We start from the raw sequence: 17,828 nt of genomic DNA on the forward strand, positions 1-17,828 counted from the left end.
GCAGGAAGATTCTTTACCACTGCACTGCCTAGGAAGCCCAACAGATTACACATTAGCATGTATAAAACAGATAAACAACAAGGAATTAATATATAGCACAGGGAACTATATTCAATATCTTGTAATACTCTATAATGGAAAAAAATCTGAAAAAGAATATATAGTAATAAAACTAAATCACTTTGCTGTATACATAAAGTATTATAACATTATAAATCAGCTATACTTCAATTAAGAAAAGAAATGGCCTAGGAAAAGTATTTTGTGAGAACAATTCAGTTTCTGCACTAAGAGGCTGTATCTTTAGCCATATTGACATACGGCATTGGTCTTCAGACTACAGATGTGGTCTCTTGTCTCTTCATCTCTACCAAGACCTTCCTTTGAAATTACCTGGCATTTTTCCTTCTGTTGTGAACATAAGCTCCCTGTTCAAGCTTAGATCAAACATTTTTCACTTCGAGTCATTCAGTGAATAGCTACTGAATGCCTGGTATGAACCTAAACACTCTGAGTCCGTTTTAGCCAAAACCGTTGGAGATTATGAATTATCTGGATACAGACTTTAATTTCCTATTTCATTTTTGGTTGTATTTTCACTCATAAACTATGCCTTTTCATTTGTCATCTGGGCTTTACTGAGATGAAGTATGTGGCCACTTTTCAAAATCAGGAATCTAACAGACGACACACTTTCTTTTGAAAGTCGATCAATCATTTCACTGCAAGAAATAGAATCCATTTTTAATTTGATTCTTTTTATAGGCTCAAAAGGGATTCCCAGTTGGTATAGTGGTAAAGAATCTGCCTGCCAATGCAGGAGAGACAGGAGACACGGGTTTGATTCCTGGGCTGGGAAGATTCCCTGGAAGAGGAAATGGTAACCCACTCCAGTATTCCTGCCTGGAGAATTCCAAGGACAGAGGAGCCTGGAGGGCTATAGTCCATGGGGTCCCAGAGTCAGACATGACTGAGTGCAGCACAGCCTCAGCATAGGCTCAAAAAAGGTTCATGCGTTAAGTGTTTTTGAACTGCTAGCAAAATTTTATCAGGTCTTCCAAAATATTATACTTCACTTAGACCACTAATGGTGATATGCTTGATGGTAACTAACATGTCCAATAAATGAAAAATTAGGGGGTAATGTTGTACTTTGCAAAAAGAACTTAATGTTTGATCTGAGTCAGTCACTTGCTTACTCCTCTGTTCAATTTTCCTATGGTGAAAACCAGAAGTTTATCATGGTTAAGATTAAATGACCTTTAAAGTTCTTAGATCCCTAAATTACTAGGATTCTAAGTCTGTGTTCTCCAATATGGTAGCCGGTGGCCACACATGGCTTCTGAGCACTTGAAATGGAGCTAGTCTAAATTGAGATGTGCTCTAAGTATAAAATACACACCAGGTTTTGAAGAGTTAGTATAAAATGAAGTACGTAAAACAGTTTGGCTACATTGGGTTAAATAAAATATTTTATTAAAATCAACCCTACCAACTTGTTTTTATTTAGTATGGTTATAAAAAGTTCAAAACTGCTTTTGTACCATTTTAGACCTTCAAAACAAAGGGATCATAATCTATCTTTAGGGACTTCTTAATGTGTAATGGTTAATGCTTCAGTATTGAGATCCTCATGCCTCTAAAAGTTAAGTCAAAACTCATATCTATCCAAAACTAATACACCCTGCATGGGCAGATATTTAGCACCTAGTAACTCTTTAAAAAAAAAAAATTATTTGTGTGCATCAGGTTTTGGTTGAAACACATGGATCTTTTAGTTGCAGCATACAGGATCTTTTGTTGTGGCATGGGAACTCTTACTTGAGGCATGTGGGATCTAGTTCCCTGACCAGAGATGGAACCGGGGCCCCCTGCATTAGGAGTGCAGAGTCTTAGCCACTGGACTACCAGGGAGTCCCATCACCCAGTAACTCTTAGTTACTCTCCATGGGGTCCATGCAGTCCATGGGGTTGCAAAGAGTCAGACATGACTGAGCAACTGAATTGAACTCTCCGTTGAGGTCTTGTGAAAATTCTGTGGTTACAATAATGAATGTTCACCCCATGCTTATTGTCTCAACTATATCAAAAGATTATCAGGAAAGACACCAAAATGTTAACAGTGATCATTTCTGGGTAGTGGGATATTGATTGATTTTTTTCGTTATCTTTCAGGCTTTCAACAAACAATGAGGGCTGTTATGCTTCTTCATCAGAAAAATTTATCTTTAAATTTCAGTGTGAATGAGCTCTTGAAGTGTATAAACATCCTGAATATGTAAAAAAGAGGTCAATTTAAGAGGACATATTTCAACATGCTTTCATCTGCTTTGCTTCATTTCCAAAATTTCTATAGTGAATAGGCTGCTTCTACCAAGGGAAAAAGTACACCTCATTTAAAAACTGCACTATCCTCCTACCCTTTTAACCTTAAACCTAAGTTAATTTGAAAGATGGTTTCCTTAGAACTGACACTTCTATCTCTGCTGTATTAGACTGTAGAAGAAATACTTGAGGTTTTAGCTTCAGTCATATGCCAGAATAGCTATTTAAATATTTTTATACCTTACTGTCCACCAGAACAGCATTTAGTTTGTCTATGCAGGAGATGGGGAGGAAGCTCTAAGGATATTTGAATATGTCACCATGTAAGTGGTTTAGGTTTTACTGCAAGAACGTTCATGTAAAGGAGTGCCATTTGCATGAGTCTTGCAGCCAGAGCAAGGATAACACTCCTATGTGCTGTCCAGACCAGTTCAGACTGCTATGGACATGCACACTCAGGAGGGCTCTAGCTTCGGTACACACACACACACACGCATGCGTGGTGAGCCCCATCCCAGTCCCACTACCCATCCCCTGCAGTTGCTTTTTTCCCTTGCCTTCCACTCTCAGAGGTCAGACCCACTGCCCAGCTTGCTTCTGGTACCACGGGGTGTGTGCAGGGCTGTGGCATCCGTGTGTGGGTGAGCGAGACCCATGCCAGCTCTGCTGTCTGCCCTGCTGCATCAGGAGTGAGCTGGGCTTCTCAAGGACTGCCAGGTGTGACGGGTTAGCCTGGCAACGTTCTACTCGTTTAATTTCTTTTCTTTCTTCTTGAAGACAAGTGCCTCTTTGCAGTTCTCACGAGGTGACAGCCTTTGGGAATAAGGGCACTTGGTGTGTGCACGGCAGAACTTACTGTTGGTGGTAAAGATGATCTCTCCCTCCTGAGGGGCGGGATCTGGGTCCTGGACGACCTGCAGGGCTCCCACAGTCCGGACAGCAGGGTCCAAAGTGACCGAGCTTTCGTTTACGGTCGTGTCACTTGCGCCTGTGATCTGGTTGGTGGGCGGACCTCCCAGAGATCCCTCGTAGTCGGTGGGCAAGTCGTCTAGGCAGTCGGCGTTGGGCTGACAGGAGCAGAAAAGGACCTGTTCTTAGTGGACATCATCAAGTTAGGGATGAGATGTCTACAGCCTCAATATTTTGTCCTGCCGGAAACTAAGTCTTTTACTGTTTCTTCCTGAATCACTTTATTTAAAGACATTCCACAATATAGTTCCTGTAATTACCATGAAAACATCTTCCAAAATTTTCTTTCCAAAGTCTCTGTTTAGATCTAGAGACAAGGTTTTAATTCCAGGAGTAGTAATCTCCATACATTAATAAAATTAGTTAAGGGGAATAATATGACATTTATTTATAATAATAGCTCTTCCTTATATATAGTGTTTACTTCTCATAATAGGAAGTAGATGACAGCCTGATAATTTGCCCCAAAGACCCACATGTTGTTTGCAAATGAACTAATGGCATGAGAGGAGAGACAGAATAAGACTCATTGTGAATTGTTTATAAGAGACACACACATATATACAAACACACACACACACACAAAAGCACAAGCATTTGTTGTTAGCATAAGCCAAAAAACCAGCTGGAGAAAAAAGTCCTATTTGTAGAACATACAATTGATCACATATTTATCAAATTCTCTAAATTAAAATCTTAAAATTATAAAACAAGGGTGAGACCACCCAGTGTAATTACCCACTCACTACAGGACTCTTGCCCCCCCAATCCTTCACAGCTCCACTTGAAACATATAGAAATGGGGGGCTCCCTATTTGGTAAGGCAGCCTGTGTCACCAGCTTTGTAAACTATTTTCTTACTGGACTATCTTACAGTCTCACTCTGGTTATAGTTCTGCTGGCTGAAGTGGTATTGAATATATGACTATCTCCTCCGTATGACTATGACTATATGAATATATATATATTTTCAACTATATATTGAATATATGACTATGCTCTTCCATAAGCAGCTTTTGAAAAATGATTTTCAATTGTTCTGCCCCTGCCCAAACTCATAAAAATTATTTTTAAAGGCTGGGGGGGTAGAGAGATATGATCTTGAGTAGTAGGAATAACTACTTATCATTTTTTTTGCATTAGTCTGAACAGCAACATTGCCTTGAGTGATGACAATGACACGGCTTTGTATCCTTAAAGGCTTAGGTAAGGAGAATCCTGGGTTGACACTGATTGAATTAACATCACAAAGACCAGATTGGGTGCAAAGTTTAAAGAGAAAATCTACAACTCATGGACTCACTGGGAGCACAAAGCAAGGAATTCGACCTGCTAGACTCCTGTGCTGGATTTCCATTCTGAAACCACGTCTCCTGAGCTCCATACCTGCGTTTCCAGCAGTTGGCTGGAAATCTCCATCATCCCACAAAACCCTCAAATTCAGCTCCATTCCCTCATCCCTGTGTTCTCTTTTCTTTCTGCTTTCTCCATTTCCATTGGCAGTGAGTCAATTCATTGAAATTCGACTGGTCAAAAGTCAACTCACAGAATTGACCTACTGAGATGACTGGACACGAGCAGGTATGTTCTGAACACTTTTCACCCCATTACCAGTCTCCCCATCTCCCTACAGTTTCTTCCACAGTATGCTCCATTCTCCACTTTCTCACCAGAGTACTTAAAAAAAACCATAGGTATGATTTTTTTTTTATCCCCTAAAGAATGAATGATAAGCTCCTTACTATAGCAAACAGGCAGTGTACAGTCTGGCCCTAGCCTACTTTTCTGGCCTTACCTTCAGCCTTTGGAATATATCCACTATTTCAGTGCCTTAGCATGTGCTGTTCCTCTACTCAGGATGACGTTTATCGCAACCATCCCCTTCCCCTCGCCCAGGCCAAGGGTCAAGCTTACCCTGGTGAACTCCTACTCACCCCTCAAATCCCAGGCCAAAATGCGTCTTTGCTGAGTGGTGCTCCCTCCCAAGTAGTCACCTTTGCTATGGTAACTTTTCACATTTCTCCAACTCTGTTGAACTCATCTGTTACTGTGTTTGTCTCACTCTACTAGTCTACAAGCTTTTTGTTTTTTAATTCCAATTTTATGGAGATATAATTGGCATGGAATATTGTATTAAAGTTGTACAACGATTTGATACACGTACATATTGCAAAATGATCACCACAATAAGTTTAGTTAATATCCACTGCCTCACACAGTTACAAATTTTTTATTCTTCTGATGAGAACTTTTAGAATCTACTCTCTTAGCAACTTTAAAAAATACAACACAGTGTTGTGAACTAGGGTCACCAAGCTGAACATTATATCCCCAGGTACTATTTTATAACTGGAGGTTTGTACCTCCTGACCCCCCTCACCCAATTTCACCACTCCCCACCTCCCACCTCTGGCAATCACCAGTCTGTTTTCTGTTTTTATTCCATGCGGATTCCACATACAAGTGAGACATAAGCTTCTTAAAGTGAATCAACTACACTGATCTTGAATTCTAAGCCCTCACATAGTGCCTGACAATTATTAAGTGCTTGATAAATGTCAATTGGGAAATTTTATGTAAGTCTCAGTTTTTTGCTCTGAAAACCTGGGAATATTAGTATCTGCCCAGATCTTAGATCAATGAAGGGAAGATTTGAGAAAATACTTTCTCAAAAAAAAAATTCAATTTTTGTGCAAAGCTAAAGTATACCTTTGAAGGGTAGCAGAATGTGCAACCCCAAAGTATGCTACTTTGGCAAAAAGATTGTTTTTCGTAGAAACAATTGAGAAGTAGGTAAAGAAAGGCTCTCCCCACCTCTTGTCTAAAAGCAGAACATAAATTTGTAAGGGTGTCTCTCTCTTCTACTAGGAAGAGGACATTCTCATCATCAGCTGCTGGGTGATTTTGACACCAAAATGGAACATACAACAAACCTGACTGACATGCCCTTATCTGCCATTGGCTCCCCCATATACTTAACTTTCCACAATTTGCTGCCCTAGAAACTCAAAGTCCTTTCCTTTTGTCTCATCACTTCTCTAAAAATTTCTTGCTCTTTTTTTTTTTTTGGCTGTGTGGCATGGCATGTGGGATCTTAGTTCCCTGAGCAGGGATGGAATCCATGCCCTGTGCGTGGGAAGGGTGGAGTCTTAATCACTGGACTGCAGGGAAGTCCCTATTGCTGCTTTTTGAAAATGCTATATAAGCTGAAGTTCTAACCAGCTCTGGGAGTCGCTCATCACCAAGTGCTGCTGTGGCTACTCATGGCTCATATACTGTTTGATTTTCTCTTGCTAATCTGTCATTTATAAGTCTCATTTATAGGGACCAGCTGGTGAATCTAGAAGAAAAAATGACTTTTTTCCCTCCCCTATTCTATGTAAAGATGCTCGTGGGCATGTCCCGTTGTGTAGGGGTAGCAGGGAGGAGTTCCCGGTAAGGATACTGTGCCGGTTGGTCTTCCAGCCATAAACGTCTGAATGTGACCATAGATGCAATCACAACTGATATATTTTTCAAAATGTTGACTTTGCTTGCTGATCACGTTCCTGCTTTCTTTCTTTTTTTTCTTTTTATGAAATTATTTTTATTAATTTTGATGCTGCATGTTCACTTTTACTTTGTGGGCTAGGAGGAACAGTGTTATGTTTTTAAGAGAAGGGACTAGAGGAAAAGAGAAACAGTGGATTAGCTCAGGGAGACTGTTAGCGAGAGAAGGCATGAATAATTTGGCTTAGCTATAGTATTAATATTTAACAGACCAACCTTACAGAACCTCACGGTTTATATCTGCTCAAAATGGTTCATCAAAATAGAGTTATATTTTGAAAAGAAAACCACTTTATACACCACTAAGAGAAATTACAGTCATAATGTTTAGTAAGAGATGTCAAAAGCCATCTGTAAGTGAACAGCATATAGGTATTCAAATTCAGGTTAGCAGGGAAACTCCTCAAATAAACCAACTGCTAAATAGTTAGGGACTAGTGAACACAGCAACTCCATGGGACTGTCTATTCATTAACAATCATCCTTCATACCAGGATAACAGTGAGGGAGACAGTGCTTGCTGGGATAAAAAAGGCCTGTGTTATATGGTGCCTTACCAGAGTGCTTAGTGATGTGTTCTGTCATTCTGCAAAGACACCCCTAAACCTGACTGGAGAGAAAGGAGGATGAAGCTCTTGAATGTAGATAAAGGGATGAAAATGCTCTGACAATAAAGGACTCCCCCACCCACCCCTTTCAGTTCAGTCTTTTATTTCTCTTGGCAAAATATAATGGGAAAAGATACCATTGTGATGGGAATTTCACAATCCATGAGCCTCGCTCTCATTCTTTAGCTCGTTTTAGAGAACCTCTTACAAAAATGAACACGTCCCCAGCCCTAAGCTTCCCACTTGTATTTATTTGCCTTAGCGCACAGCAGACACAAGACTACTCAGTTAAAAACAACAAAAGAAAGACCCAAATCAAACACAAAACCCTATATTTGGACGATCCAGCGGATCAGGATTATAGCCAAGTCTTTGGTGAATGGACATTCCTCAAAGGAGAATCAGGGTGAATTTCATAAACACCCCTCTGTGACTGGCAGCCTTCCCACTCTGAAGGCCTACAAAGCCACAAACATTTACTGAGCTCTAAGCACGTGTAAGGGATCCAGAGATGAAGGACCAACAGGCACCAATTATCAGAGAGGCTGACAGGCTCTTTTCAATTTTCTTTGATGAGGAAGAAATGGAGCACAAGGAGTTTAAAAAAAATTATAAAACAAATTCTTTGAGCTGCATGAAAAGGGTTTCAGTTAGCTATAGGAAGTTTTTCCTAATTGAGAAGGCTGTGAGCCTGTCCATTTACACGATGAGTTCTAAGAATGGAGTGAAAACATCCTCTCTTTGGTATAATGTAAGCATGGTACTACCATGCTTAAAGGTTTGGAGAACAGCATCCCAAATTGGTCCCTGATCCAGACTTCAGTACCATCCTCCAGGACAAAGCACCAGGGAGGCATGGGGGCAGCCATATGCCTCTGTGCTGCATGAGAGGCAGCCTGCATGCCTGCCTTCTTCTTCATAGAGGACGTTCTGTTCTCTGGGGCCAGCTTGGGTGGTGTCATGTTCCTATTTGACTGGCCTTTAAGAATCCTTGGCAAAATCCAAAGATGCTACTGACTTTTACTTTTTTGCAAGTGTGCTGAGTAAAATCCTATCCAGACTGGACAAGAAACAAACTGTGGCCAGGATGCCAGACTGCTAAAAGTTAAAATGTTATTCGATTCTGGAAAGAAGCCCAAAGGCCACCCAATAATTCCCTTTTAAAAACAATGATTAGCTGTATTCTTGAGGCATTTACAATTCTCAGATATTTACAAGGCCTGCAGAAGTTATACTTTCCCAGAAAAAGTCTGGAGTGGAATGCTATTTAGTATGAACTGTAACCACTGGGGGTGGTTTGGTTTCATTGTCCTGACCGAGAAGCCCTGGGGTTGAAAACTGGGAGCTTTGGAGATATCCTTAAGCAACAAGCCCTAGGTTAAACGATGTAACTGTCTACCTTTAACTGCGAACATGTTAAAGATTTTAGAACCCAAAGACACACATACACACATGTAAATACACACATACATACATTTCCCTCCTCCCTGGTAAAAACCAGTTAGAGCCAGATATGTGAAACATGCAAACAGAGAGTTAAATTTTCTAAGTCATTAGTATCTGATAGAGATGCTGGTTTTTTTGCTCATAGTTCATGTTCACTGTCATTGATTTTCACCTTGAATTTATTATGAATTGACAACACTGGTCTGAAAATTTAATGCATTGCCTTTTAAAATCTAACTCAAAGCTACAGTCACACAAGTTGATTTGTGTTTGGTGTACTGAGTGTAAGAAAAAAAAAATCAGCATACAGCTGGCAGAGGCAGCTGGTACAGGGCAGAAAATTCAGCCAGTCCATGACCTCATGATGCTTCAGGTGTACTCTGTGCAACAGTCACTCTGATCTTCCTGGGATAATTAGCCTTTTGGCATTAAATAAAGCCTTTGATATCTGAGCTGATCCTTTCTTCTTCAGTGACATCTTGGGACTTTAAAAATTCTATTTCTTCTCTGCCATGAGTAGTGAGGAGTGATGAGAGGGAGGCTGCAGCAAAGCGGAGCAGGTGAGAGGGAAGAGGGTCTCTGTATCCTGCTGGTCTAGCTTCTCTTAGACGGCACCTATGCCGTTCTCACATCTCTCCGCAGCCCTTAGGTCTGGTGGCCTGGCTTGCTTCCCGCCCTCGTGACAGCAGCTGGTGTCTCACAGCCACCAGCCCATGGCCTTCACTCAATATGAGCCCGGGAAAGTCCTTCCCTGGAGCATCAAGCCAGCCTGCTGGGGGATGTTGTATGCACTGGGTGAGAGACTGAGTTTGCTAAAACATGTAACTGAGGGAGCCAGCTTGATGGGAGTGGGGGAATTTAGGGCTTCTGGCTCTGGTTTCCTGCTCTCTCAAGCTCTTGCAGATGTGAGTTTAGCAGAGGCCGCCGAGCCAGATGCCCAGAGGCTGACCTCTCTGCCCCGTGTCCGGAAGAGCTTGTCTCCTCTGGAAGCTGGGCGATGGAGGGGGAAGCGTGGCGGCTGGGTCTGCATGAGGACGGTGCAGGTAAATGACAAGAGAGTGTCATCAGCGTAGCCCTGGCCTCTGCTGGGGTCCGACCCGCCGTCACCCACTGCAGCCCAGAGGAGGAGCCCGTGAGCTGCTCAGGCAACATCTCGACTCACAGACAAAACAACAAACTCGGTGGGAGGGTCACGATGTTCTCAGATGGAGACAAAGGGAGAGGAGGAATGTGTCCAGATGGGAAAGTGCTCCCAGGGCCTCATCACGTGACACCGCTGCTCTGGGGTCGAGGGGACACAGACAACCCGGGGCGCTGTTTTCTCCCTGCTGAGTGGGAAATGTGGAGAGACAGACACGATGAGGCTGTAGGCTGTACTGTGCTTACCGGGATCCCTAGGGCTTTAAGAATGTTCATCTTGCACATGGGGCAGGTGCGATGGTCTAGGAGCCAGGGGTCAACACAGGACTTGTGGAAAAGATGCCTGCAATGAGAACCATACATCTTAGCGTGGCGGTAACTGCGGAGAGCACCGCGTCCACTCCAGCCCGGAGACTCGTCCAGAGTCATGCACCACTCAGCGGCAGAGCCAAGACTCCGGGACCTCCATCTCCGAACACCCGGGCCAATAATGCTCTCTGTTACATCTGTGGTCATACAGTCAGCATCTGTCTGGCTCCCGGGAGGGTCATCTACGAATTGCAGCCAAGACTTCGAAGTTTCAGAAAAGACAGAGAACGTAGAAACAGAGAGATGTTTCTGGATAGAGAGACCCTTGAATGGAAAGAAGGCAAATAGGTGAAACTTGCACAAACCCTTCTGGGATAACTTGACAGTGGCTACTTTTAAATCAATCCCAAATGTCTTGTCCCACCATCAGAAGAAAACCACAAAACAGAGCCTCATTTCCATTGATATTAGGGCAACTCACAAAAGGCAGAAGAGCTCTTGGAAGCAACTCACAGCACAGGTGAGATTTTAAGCTGTTATGACCGGTGGCTGTTAGGTCAGAAACCAGGTGAGCGGTACCATAAGCTTTACTGTTCAGCCTCACGTGCCCACCCTCAGGAGCCTTCCTCTGTGTGGCAGGATAAGGGGGTGGCATTTAGTAGGTATGGGGGTAGAGGCTCCTAACTTCCTCTCAACTTGGCTCACAGGAGCCCACTCAGAGATATCAGGGGCTGTCTTCTCATGGAAGTCTCACGAGACTCCAGACCACAGGCAGAAGTAGTCAGAATTTCCTGCCTGGGGCAAGAAGAGAGAGAACCATCTGTGTTAAGTATGCGGGCATCCTTAGGACACACCACCCATGCTTGACTCCTCAACCTTGCACCATTCCTGGAATCCTTCCAGATCCTTCCCTCATTCTTGTGAGCTATTGTTCTAATGATCCTAAGAGTTTTGTGTCGGAATGCTTTAGGCTCAAATGCTTACAAAGGACCTCTCAAATCAGAGAAGAAGCACTGCTTCTGAAAGTGACATGGAGAAGAACCCATGTGCCATGGCTGGGACTGGCAGTGTACAGGAAATGATCAAACTGGGGATTAGGAAACAGAGAGGAGCCTTGTTTAGATGCCCTACAGATTCCCTGATTAGAAGAAAACACATCACATTCATTCATTGCTTTATCCGTGCATCCATCTGACAAGTAACATCTGCTAAGAACTGTGTCCTCGCTGGGAAATCTGCATGATAGTGATTTGGTTCCTTTTCTTTTGAGAGTGTAACAGGAGAGGCAGACACTAGTAAGATAGAAATAAGCTACTTCATGAAGACAGTGCTATATACCTCATTAGAAGAACATGGTGTTAGCAGAGGGTGGGGGGAGCTTGTAACTGGAGATGGTGGATGCACATAGAAAGTTTCCCTGATGACGTGCTGAAGCTCAGACCTGAAGGTTTACACAGACATGGTCCACGTGAAGGGGAGGGGGGAGGAAGAAGGGTCTTCTAGGCAAAACGAATGGCTTGTACAGAAGCCCCGACCTGGGCACAGGAATGCACTGCATGTCCCAGTGCAGCAGTGGAATGAAGGGGCTGATGCTGGACAAAGCATCCTGTACCCCCCACCCCTGGGTTCGATCCCCGGGTTGGGAAGGTCCTGTGGAGAAGGGCATGGCTACCCACTCCAGTATTCTGGCCTGGAGAATTCCATGGACAGAGGAGCCTGGCAGGCTACAGTCCATGGGGTTGCAAAGAGTCAGACACGACTGAGCGACTAACACACTCACACTTTCTGTACCCCTCACCCAAAGCAATGATCAGCCTCTCTACGTGCAGGCTCTACATTCAGAAAACAAGTTCCCAATCTAATTGTGCTCACTCACTGGTGGTGTTCCTGGTAAAACGGCAGATATTCTGGTCTCTTTGTCCCTGGGAGGACAGGCTCTGTGGTGTTTCCTGCACGTATGGTGGAGACAGAAAGACAGCAGGGCCAGTTAGCTGTTTTAAGTCCCCAAGTCTCCTCTGCCTCATCTGTAAGATGAAGATATCCCTATTCCTCCCTGAGTCTGCCAGACACAGGAGCCAGTACTTACCACCCTAGGTGATTTCTCGCTCTGCACTGGTCATTCTTCCATCTCCTCTGGGAGGGTCAGTTTTATGTGTCAGATTGGTTCGGCTATAGTATCAGTTATTCAGTCAAACCCTAACTGAGGGTATTCTGCAGATGGGATTCATACCTACAATCTGACTTTATATACAGTAAGTCCCCTACATATGAGCCTTCCAGCTGCGAACTTTCAAAGATGAGGAAGTGCATTCCATCCACGTCAGGGGTGAGTGAAATTGCAGACTGCCCTCCATTTGCATTAGTTGAGTACCTAGGCTAGCTTCGTTGGACTTACGAACAAATTGGACTTAATAAACAGGCTCTTGGAACAGAACTTGTTTGTATGTAGAGGACTGATTTACTGTAAAGGAGATTATTCTAAATAATCCAGGTGGGCCTGAGCAATCAGTTGAAGAGCCTTAAGACCAAACAAAACTGGTTTCCCCGAGGAGGAAAAAACTGCCTCAAGATGGCAGCATCAGCCCCTGCTCAGCGTTTCCAGCCAGTAGACCTGGCCTTCAGATTTCAGGCTTCCCAGCCCTATAATCAGAAAAGCCAATTCCTTGGCTTTTATAGTGGGGTATAGTGGCCATCTGGAGAACTCTGACTGGTACATCCTAAAATGAGACTGTAAGCTCTCTGAGAGCAAAAACTTTCATTTGCCTAATTCACTGGTAGATCCCCAGCAACTAGCCCACGTTTTTGGCACACAGATGATGCGTCAGAAATATTTCCTACATGAATGGATATTTATCAAAAGGCTGGCCCTGCTCACTGCCTGCTCAAGGCCATCAAGTCCATGAACGCTTTCTTTCTAAACCTTTTCCACCTTCATTGCCTCTTTTCTCCTCGCTGTGCTGCCCCCTCATTCGTGATCTCATTAATTGTTGTAACAACATCAGAACCGCTCGCCATGCCACCAGTCTTTCCCTGTTCCTTTCATCCCACTCATCCTTGCCAGATTTATCTTCCTAAAATAAAGTGTTAGCGACGTCACCCTCTTGTTCGCTCTGTTCTGGGCTAGGAGCTGGGTACCGAGATGAATAAGACAAGGTCTCTTCCTTCAAGGCAGTACCACAGTGCTGCAGAGGTTCCCTGGGAGTTGCAACAGAAAAGGTCATTGAAAGGCCACTCTCTGGGATCCACTGTTTTCTGGCTGTTTGATCTCAGGCAAGCCTTAGCTCTCCAAGACTTTAATCCTTTTCCCAATCAAATTTTATTTTATAGGTATGGAGTTTGTGAGTGATCGAGTCTGTGTGTGTGTATGAGAGAGAGAAGAAATAAATAACGCCCATGAAGCTTAAATCATTAAGTCCTGGCCCTCCTTAATTGTAAGCTACCATTCATCCTATTAATACCACTATTACATCTTGTTTTTAGATATTATGTTATCACTCTGATTTCTACTTTAAACTTTCTAATGCTAAATTAAAAACTAAATTAAAAACTAAATCTAACTGCAAATTAAAAAAAAAATCAAACGGAGAACTAAGGGCAACAAAAACAGTGTTGAAATGATACATAGGGTGATCATGGTGGTTATTAATGCATACTCATTAACTAACATTCATTTATTCCTGGTACCATATTTCTTGGGTTGGCCAGATAGGAAGACTATATTCTTATAATTGGGATTGCAAAACAATCTTTTTTTCCCTCTCATATGGAAAGAAAAATAGAAGTCACTAGACTAAATAAATAAAGGAATAGGGAGAAAATCTGGAGTTTAGCGAAATGCAGCAACAGTTTAATAAACATCTCTAAGGCAAAGTCTATCTCAGCTCATCCTGTCTGTAAGATTCACAGCAGGGCGCTGTCCCTTCCCATGCTTTAACAAAGACTGCATGAGAAAGTACACAGAAAGGAACAACAGGACGATAATCTGTCTCCTAACAATCCTGACAAATGAGAAGTACAACTGACAGTTGACCAAAACACCTCTTCTTCCTTATTCACCAAAGAGAAATGCACACTTTATAAAGAGGGCTTCAAAGCCCTGACGAAAGATGATGGCAACTGCATCACAATGCTGAGATGATTATGAATAAGATAATCATGTAAGTTCTCAATTTGGGGGCCAGTAATGACAAACCTTTGCTTAACTTGTTTCCACATCAATTGATTCTCTTTTAATTAATTTTTTTTATTAAAAATTGTTTTTATGGAGTATAGTTGATTTACAATATTGTGTTAGTTTTGGGTGTACAGCAAGGGTAATCGGTTAGACATACCCATATATCCACCCTTTTTTTAGATCCTGGGGCTTTCCTTTTGGCACCAATGCAAGCTGTTTCGTTCCCCTTGATGAAATAGTGCTCAAAGAATGCGAGTCACTCAGGGACCACAGAATCCCATTCTTCTAGGCAATGTGTTTAAATAAGATCTATCCAGTGCTTCTGTTGTTGCTGTTCAGTCACTAAGTCGTGTCCGACCCTTTTGCAACCCCATGGACTGGAACCGGCCGGGCTCCTCTGCCCATGAAATTTCACAGGCAAGAATACTGGAGCGGGTTGCCATTTCCTTCTCCAGAGGATCTTCCCCACCCATGATTCTATGGGGAGTTAAAATGTTTCTCCAGAGCTTCTGAATCTTCTTTGCAAAGTTGTTAATGAGTGAAGAGTCAGTGTTTAGTTAATAAACATGAATTTAATTAATAAACAATATCTACTGGTTACTGAAAGCTACCTAGCATATTATATATATTAATTCACAACAGCCCTATGAGGTAGAAATTACTATTCCCATTTTATGGAGGAGGAAGCTGAATCTGCTTAAAGTAAATTCTCCAAAGAGCTAATAAACTGCAGCTGCTGTTGCTGTTAAGTCACTCAGTCGTGTCCGACTCTGCGACCCCGTGGACTGTAACCTGCCAGGCTCCTCTGTCCCTGGGATTCTCCAGGCAAGAATACTGGACTGGGTTGCCATTCCTCTCTGCAGGGTAAACTGCAACACCAGGACTCAAACCCAGTCCTACTCTTCGTATATGGACCCAAATCTACACTCTATTATCCTTCCTCGTGGCACTGAATTGTCATGAGCAAGACAGGGGAGTTGGAGGAATTCAAAGTTTTATCCTTTCTCAGTGTATGTTTTGTGCTCCAGCTTCAAGAGGGCAGTAGCCCAGTTACAGACTGTTAGGGACTGAGCAAAACCAGTGGAAAAGTCATCTGCCTTACGTGTATTCACTTGGCTACAGCAGAGAAACGCTGTCAAATATTGGCTTCATCAGATCTACACTCAGCTATCAGTCTGCTCGAGTTTATTCAGGAAGATGGTAAAACTGGTCTCGAAACGTTCTGTTCTCCCTCATTCTCCATTGCCCAATAAATCTGGTAAATGTTATTTGGCAGCTCTGCACAAATTTTCAGATTCTTATCATGAAGCTCCACAGAAAGAAAGATCTACTTTTCCCGAGGCTCTTCCCAATGTGGTCTGGTTTCTCTTTCCAGCCTGAGGTTTCTAAAATACAAATATATCACTCCCCACACTGGAAATGCTTCAGCTACTCCACTGCCTACAACACAAAGTCACAGCACAGAAAGAAGGCTCACTCCGTCTGGTCCTTGTCACATCTTCTGCTCCACCCCCATGTTTCCCCCACATTTTCACCGTAACTCCGGAATGTCCTTCTCAATTAAAAATTTTTATTCTGGTATGGCAAACCTTGCTCATAATTCAAGCAAGTCACAGCTCAGATGTCCCTTCTCTTCCTTGAACATCCCACCCTTTTCCTCCAAACTCTGCCAAGGAGAGTTGGTTTCTTTTCTTTTTCTGCCTACTCTGTTTTCTTACGTATGCTGCTGCAGCTGAGTATATGTTCCAGTTTCAGGGACTGAAGAACCCTCCTTAGCTTTGTGATCTCTGGGAAGTAATTTAAGTTGCCTGTTATTCAGTTTCCTATGTTTTATGACAATGTCCTTTAACTGACAACACTCTGAAATAATAGTTCGCTATAACCCAACAGAGGGTTTTTACTATGAGAGAAGGACAAAGATCATAAACAGCAAATGAAGCTCAAAAGTTAGTAGAAGGAAAGAAATAATAAAGATTAGAGCAGAAACAAATGTTAAAAAGACAACAGAGAAGATCAATGAAACTAAGAGCTGGTTCTTCAAAAAGATAAACTAAATTCACAAGCTCTTAGCCAGATTCACCAAGCAACAATGAGAGAGAATCCAAAGAAATAAAATAAAAAATGTAGGAGGTGATGTTACCATTGATAACCTCAGAAGTACAAGTGATTATAAGAAAATATTGTAAACATTATATGCCAACAAATTGAATAACCTAGAAGAAATGAATAAATTTCTAGAAATGCAGTAACAGAATGAAGGATAAAAGTCAAATAATTGTCTCAATAAATGCAGAAAAAGCATCTGACAAAATACAACATGTATGAGAAAAACTCTTAACAAAGCAGTTATGGAGGGAAAGTACCTCAACATAATGAAGGCCAGACATTACAAATGCACAGCTAACATTATACGCAACAGTGAAAGCTGAAAGAATGTCCTCTAGCCACTTTTATTCAACATAGTATTGAAAGTATTAACCAGAGCATTTAGACAAGAAAAAGAAGACATCTAAATTGGAAAGGAGGAAATGTACTATTTGCAGATGACATGATATTATATATAAAGCACCCTAAAGACTCCTTCAAAAACTGTTAGAATGCATGAATTCAGTGAAGTTGCAAGATACAAAATCAATGTTCAAAAATATGTTGCATTTCTATACATGAATAACAAACTGTTGGATACAGAAATTAAGAAAATGATACCATCTACAACTGCATCAAAGAGAATAAAATATTTAGGAATAAATTTAACCAAGGAGATGAAAGACTGCATATTGAAAACCATAAGACACTACTGAAAGACCCTGAAGAAGACACAAATAAACGGAAAGATATTCCTTGCTTTGGACTGGAAGAGTCAGTATTGTTCAAATTGCTCTCTATAACCCAGAGCAAGTTATAGATTTAGTGCAGTCTCTACCAAAATTCCAATGAAATTTTTCAAAGAAATAGAACAAACAATCCTAAAATCTTTATGAAGTCACCACTCCCCCTCAATTAGCCAAAGGAAGCACTGAGAAAGAACAAAGCTGGAGAACATGGCCTGATTTCAAACTATATTACAAAGATACAGTAATTAGAAAAGTATGGTGTTGGCATAAAAATAGACACATAGGTCAATACAACAGAACAGAGAGCTCAAAATAAATCCACATATATATGGCCAATTAACTTATGACAAAGGAGTCAGGAACATACAGTTGAAAAAGGACAGTTTCTTCAATAAATGCTGTTGGGAAGACTGGACAGTCACATGTAAAAGAATGAAACTCAACTATCTTATACCAGATACAAAAATGAACTCA

The 17,828-nt window shown here is 42.0% G+C and overlaps 1 protein-coding gene across 1 annotated transcript in view; it reads right to left on the reverse strand.

Moving 5' to 3' along the window:
- Positions 1–17,828, reverse strand: part of RNF150 (ring finger protein 150) — a 279,128-nt gene that overhangs the window by 48,645 nt on the left and 212,655 nt on the right. Inside the window, exons 5-6 of the mRNA XM_027567406.1 lie at positions 10,284–10,380; positions 3,182–3,392 (exon numbers count right to left, since the gene is read on the reverse strand). Of these exons, the coding sequence (XP_027423207.1) occupies positions 3,182–3,392; positions 10,284–10,380 (308 nt within the window). The remainder of the gene's footprint in view (positions 1–3,181; positions 3,393–10,283; positions 10,381–17,828) is intronic.

The sequence above is a fragment of the Bos indicus x Bos taurus genome, chromosome 17 (genome assembly GCF_003369695.1).
Source record: "Bos indicus x Bos taurus breed Angus x Brahman F1 hybrid chromosome 17, Bos_hybrid_MaternalHap_v2.0, whole genome shotgun sequence".
Taxonomy (NCBI): Eukaryota; Metazoa; Chordata; class Mammalia; order Artiodactyla; family Bovidae; genus Bos; species Bos indicus x Bos taurus.